The sequence below is a fragment of the Nematolebias whitei genome, chromosome 20 (assembly GCF_014905685.2).
Source record: "Nematolebias whitei isolate Nwh7 chromosome 20, NemWhi1, whole genome shotgun sequence".
NCBI lineage: Eukaryota > Metazoa > Chordata > Actinopteri > Cyprinodontiformes > Rivulidae > Nematolebias > Nematolebias whitei.
The window spans coordinates 1588973-1595314 of record NC_056517.1 but is presented as its reverse complement, the minus strand read 5'-3'; the positions used below and the strand labels follow the sequence as shown (position 1 = coordinate 1595314).

The 6342-nt window shown below is 39.3% G+C and overlaps 1 protein-coding gene across 1 annotated transcript in view; it reads right to left on the bottom strand.

Annotated features, from left to right (window-relative positions):
• Positions 1-6342, bottom strand: part of LOC119426488 (cadherin-18) — a gene marked incomplete at its 5' end in the record, with an annotated part of 70299 nt that extends 63957 nt beyond the window's left edge. Inside the window, 1 exon segment of the mRNA XM_037694045.1 lies at positions 6215-6342. Within this exon segment, the coding sequence (XP_037549973.1) occupies positions 6215-6342 (128 nt within the window).

The following is a 6342-nucleotide window of genomic DNA, read 5'->3' as shown; positions in this document are numbered from 1 at the left end:
GGTCTGTTCTCTACTCTGTTGGCCATTTTAGTTAGCTTCTGCTGCTATTTGTATCTGTATTTCTATTTTATGTTTTCCTGTCCGCTGTGCATGTTTGCTTTCTTTTGTACAGCACTTTGGTTGGCCTTGTTGCTGTTTTAAGTGCTATATAAATAAATTGGTATGGCATGGTATGGTAAGTATCTTAGTGCTTTGTTCAGGAGTGAGCGAAGAAAGGAATGGATTGACAGACAGATCAGTGAGGCTTTCGTAGTATTGTGGTCTCCTTGCCAGTCCGTTGTGGTGAAAAGGGAGCTGCACTGCAAGGCAAAGCTCTCTGTTTATCGTTCAGTCTATGTTTAAACCCTCACCTATGGTTACAAACTTTGTGAAGTGACCAAAATACCATTCTCTACTGGGTGGTTGGACTCTCCCTTAGAGATAGGGTGAGAAGTTAATTTATCCAGGAAAGACTCGGAGTATAGCCACTGGTCCACTACATCAAGAGGACCAGTTGAGGTTGTTAGGGCATATGGTAAGGACACAATCTGGATGCTTCCCTAAGGAGGTTTTATGGGAATGTCCAACTAAAAGGAGATCCTGGGAAGACCCAGGACATGTTGGAGAGACTATAGTCACTTTGCCATCGATAAGTGTGACTTCACTCGGCTCTTGTTTTATTTTTATGTTTTTTTTCTCAGGCATAGGTGATTTGTCACTCACTTGTTTCTCCACTCTGTGGGCAGGACTACCAATGCAAAGTGGGCAGTATAGAAACTGGTCATTGTGTTTGAGTCACTCTGCCTGTTGTGATCCTTAATCGCAATATATTCTTTCAATTTCTTTAGCTTATCCAGGCACTGCTTATAAGTCTGGGTGTAGCCATGCTTCACCATCATCTTCAATATCTCTGTAAATGCACTAAATTCTTGTGGTGCCATCCATCAACACAATCAGAGATGAGATGGAGGTTTAGATGTAGTTTACTGGTTTACTGGGCTGATCATCCAGTGGCATAGCTCTGCTGGCCAGTCAATGGTTGATGTGTGCTTACGTCAAACTTCGCACCTTGGATCAGTTTGCTTGGAACCTCAAACAAAGTGGTCCCATAAAATGAGCTGATTGGAGGTGGGTACCAACAGTGGGAAGGCCCTTAACTGGTTTGGACCTGATGAGAGTTTAGACAGTGTCAAAGTGCTATATGTCTTTCAGTTGACCTGGGGATGCCTTGGAATCCTCCCTGAAGAGCTGGACGATGTTGCTGGGGAAAGAGATGTCTCGGCCTCCCTGCTCAAGTTGCTGCTTCAATGACCTGACTCCGAAACAAGTGGAAGATAATGAATGAATGAATGAATGAATGAATGAATGAATGAATGAATGAATGAATGAATGAATTAATGGATAGTTAGATGGATGTGACACCACAGCAATAATTTTCAAATTTCAATCATTTATTTTATCTGTGTCACATTATTAACATTTCCTAACACACTCCTTTAGGTGCCCAATCGATGATCCTAAGTCTGCCACTTACAATTAGTTATTTTGATAGTTCACAAGTTTGTTTACCTTGATAAACCCCAATTGGAGTTATGAGTATGACTTCTGTATCTTTGTTAACCCCAGTGGAGCAGATTAAAAGTGCACAAAATGGCCACTGGGTTGGATAAGAACCATTATTTGTGTCAACTCTTTGTGTGTGTGTGTTTATGTATTAGAACTTGTCTTGCAATATGGTAGCAAGACCATGTGCAAAAATACTGAAAAACCATGGACATCACCGAGTGGTTAATGTCCTATAACCAAGTCAAAAACTTTGCATTGCTTTTTTTGATAAATATGATAATGTAGAAAAAACAAGTACAGCTACTGACTTGAAGACATTTTCATTTATTTAAAACTATCTCTACACCATTTCCCATAACCTGAAATGTTGCTTCTCTAACATATTTATTTCATTGCTTGCTTGGGCAAAGTTATGATGATCAAAGAGTGTCAAAAACTGGACTCTGACAAGAATGAGACAAACACATTTTGGCCAGTCTTCTTTTCCCTCATTGAACTGCAGATCATTCAATAGGAGCTCGTTTTATAAAACATACTATGTAACTATGTGTAATGATTGATGTAATGATTGATGATGTAATCTATATGTAACTTACTGTGCAAATGGTTTTCACATTTTCTTACACTTGTTGTTGTAAAAGGGTTTTGGCATCCTGACTGCAGTCCTAATGTTTGTGTTTTTAAATAAAAGTCCCCCACTTAAAAATGACTCATCTAATTTACTATTTACAGAGAGGATAAATATAGTAGATTTAGCTTTGCCAGAGGGAAAAAAATAGGTGCATGTGTTCATAAGATATCTTACATAAACCTCGGCTGTTCCTGTTAGTCAAGGCATAATTTGAAAACTAAAAATATAAATCCAGCAATCAAATTGCTCTTGTTTGGTTAGCAAATACAATAAACTTTTATACCAATGTAAAATCTGATTTTATAATTTTGTCAACATAGGAGCTTGTGGAGCCTGTTTTATAAGCAGCAACTTCAGTGTACCTGGACTAACAAATATAACAATGTCTACAGTGCTCCATCTGCATCAGCAAAGAATACATTCAGGAACGGCATTAAAATGTGGGTCGCCCGCATTTAGAAGATGCTCACAGTACAATACACAATCACTGCAGATGCACATGAAAATGCAGAGAAATAAGACCTGAAGTGTGAAAAGATGACTTTTTAAATGTACCCTTAACTACTGAACTGAAGGTTGTAAATTGGAAACTAGCTTCTGAAGATGTTTGTTATCTCACTACAGTAGGCAAAGAAGACACATTACTTTACTGTCTTTGCCTTTCGTCCTAGTCAAACACCGTACCGGTCTTGCCTAGACAATTTTTAGATGCTTCCAGGCTGCATGGCAGTTATAGAAATATTATACCTTCAAACTTACACAAAAACTAATGTGAGCACAGAGTGACAAAAGGTTGGCTTCTTTGCAAGCTGTGGGAGCTGACTGGTTGATGAACGTTCCTCACATGTTGCTCCACACAGCTGTCTGTGCTAGGTGCTGAGGCAGCTCTGAACCAGAAACCCCAGACTAGCATAAATGCTTGACTTGGCTTACAATGACGCTGGCTGTCATACTAGCTGCCATACAATTTCACTGCCCTCAATATTCTGCATGCATTCTGCACTACAGCCCACGTGCCACTGAATACCAAACAGGCCTCTGGGGAGCTTTGGGGTTTGCCAACAGTCACAATGGACTCCTGTGCTTGTTAGCCAGTGTGTATTACTTCAGTGGATTTTGAAAATACTTTCTTATTTGGTTAAACATGTGCGATTGTTTGTTATAATTTTTTTTAGTTTCCGCTAAAATACTTGACACATTTTGAAACAAAGTAAAGAATAGAGAGAAAAGGCAGGGGCCAGAGAACAGTGTTAAAACTACCTTCTTGAAACTTGTGTCACAACCTCTTTGTTTGTTGAAGCAATGCATTTTTAAACCAAAGTATCACATGGAATCTTATTCATGAATGTTAAGTACATTTTCTTGATAATGTGAACCAATATTTGGTATATGTATAGTCCCATGCTACTTTGCAGTTTGACTTTCACGGACTCGCTCAATCGCGGTTTGTCAAAAAAAAAAAGTACAGTGCAGTACAGTACACTCATGTGGGTGGGAAGACATACAACATTAATAAATAAATTTAGACAGGCGCCGCAGTTTAGTAGTTTTCTTTCAATAAGCCTACACTGTAATTGTCACTCATAAGGACTACATTGCCCAGAAGTCAATACTGTACTGTAGTGCCTCCAGCTGCTGCTTTCTGCTGAACATAAAGCACAGTCATGACTGCTGACCCGGCTTTTCAAACATAATATTTTAACCATGTCACTTGGACAAGATACTTCAAGAATATTCAACTTTACAAATGTAAGATTCACAAGAAATAAATCATGGCAGGACATGTCTCTTTAAGAAATGGAGAATTGTGCTATGTAACCCAGGTGTTGATTGGCTGCACAGAACTGAACACCTTAATTCAGCGTGAACGCGAGAGCTCCTAGCTGGCCCACGAGGACTTCCAAGTAGGGATGCGCTGCCACATGTTTGCCGCTGTTTCCATTGTGACTTTTTTACATCCAGACTTGGACTCAATCGACCACCTCCAGTCCCGCGCCGGCCACCCGAAGGCCTGACCTCCCCCCAAAATGTGCTTCGGCACTCAAGGGCTGCACTGAATCGTACCAGAACCAGACCCCCAGACTCAACGGTGAACCCAAGAGATCCTAGCCAGCCCACGAGGAGTTCCAAGTGGGGACGTGCCGCCAAAGGTCTGGCGCTACATCCAGAGCCCATCGGGACTTTTTTTTATATTCCGAGTCGAAGTGGAATGAGCTGCTGCTGTTCTGCAGGGCTGTTAAGTAAATTTTAGTAGCTACTATAAGTATCCAACATTTTTCAGTCAGGTCATCTGGACAGTTTCTTTTTTTTGTGCTGAAACGTTTCACCTTTGGTCCGGAAGGCTTCATCAGTCAAGAAAACACAACAAAATTGATTCTTCCCCCAACATCTTACTCCAAAGTGGAACAAACCAGTTCTGCTTGTGATAAGATGGTCTCTTTGGTATACCCCCTCCTCCATTGCTGGCCCTCTTCCTTGTTGACAGTCTTGTCAAACTGGTTGAAAACAACAAAGTCCATGCTCAAGTCCATGACCATCTTACCACAAGCAGAACTGGTTTGCTCCACTTTGGAGTAAGCTGTTGGGGGAAGAATCAGTTTTGTTGTGTGTTTCCTTGACTGATGAAGCCTTCTGGACCGAAGGCGAAACGTTTCAGCACAAAAAAGATAAAAAAGAAACTGTCCAGATGACCTGACTGAAAAATGTTGGATTGTATACCTGGATTATTGAGCATGGACTTTGTTGCTACTATAAGTATGTTGCTAAAATACGTACGTTTAAGAGTTTAGATGATTGCAAGACTGTGGTCTAAAGCCTTAAAATAGATATAAATGCTAAAATAAATATACTACTTCACATATTTTCACTTATTGTCGGGGGGGGGGGGGGGTCTGACAAAAAAAACAAGGAACTACTGTATATCTGTTTTTGAGTTTTTCGTGTTGCACTGCTGTTCACACCCATACACAATTGACTCTGCTGCTCATGCCACAACTCTCAAATATGATCTTATTAGACACAGCAGCAGAATAAGATTGCTTCCTATTGATATAGGAGCAATGGCTAATCTTTTAAAAAGCATCAAATCCCAAAATATTCTATAATTTTTTTGTGGGGCATATAAATAAATTCAAATATTTTACACAGAGTGCAGTTGCTGGAGTGTAACGCCATGAAACAAAGCACCTGTTCTGTACACCGCCTAAGGCTGGTATGAATTTTTCTCCCCCCATTCCCCAACAGTACACAAGCCTCTGTTTAGAGCGCATACAGATTTACAAAGTAATTGTATCGCCTCAGGTTACTTCTCAAGCTTGCAGACAAAATAACCAAGGCATATGGTGGAGCCAAAAACCAACACACATTCAACACGAACAATGCAAATTTGGGAGGGGAGTAAAACAGTTTAGGGGATGTAACCTAAAAAAAAAATAAAAAAAAATAAAATAAATGCATTATATTATTATTTTTATTATTTTTATTTTTTTAGCAAACTACCAGAAACCAATTGTCATCATTGTTATTTTATATAGATACAGATGGATGGATGTGTGGGGAAGCTGATATGTCAGTTTTGTCATAAAAGTAAAATTACAAAAGGGAAATAAATGACTCTTACATAATTTTAAGACAAACATATATTCTATTGGTCATTTTGGTTCAAAATATTGTAGTGTAAATGCTAAGATGAATTAAAATAGATCAAAGGAATGAGTGAAACAAAATCACATGGAACACACATTTTCTCATTTAGGCCTTTGAGAAACCATTTGACACAAACCACAGATGTCTCTTAAAATGAACATTTTGGGAACTAATTAGATCAAAAACAAGAACCAGTTCCATTGGCTGCCAGCCTTCTGAAAGGGACTTAAGCCCTGAATGAAGCTTTATACCAGCAACAACCTTCAGCTTCCCAAATAATGAATATTTATGGGAATAAAATTGATCCACCAATGACCAGTTTTGGATTAAACATTACCAACTTGTTATCTTTCTTACGACCAGTAGATTGTGACTGAATGGAGATTGTCTTACCTTACAGGACTATTCCTACTATCCGGATCTCGAGCAGTAACTGTGCCAACTTCGGTGCCACTTGGTGAGTTTTCATAAACATCCAAGATATAGTAATCCATAGAAAAAATTGGTGCTTCATCCACGTC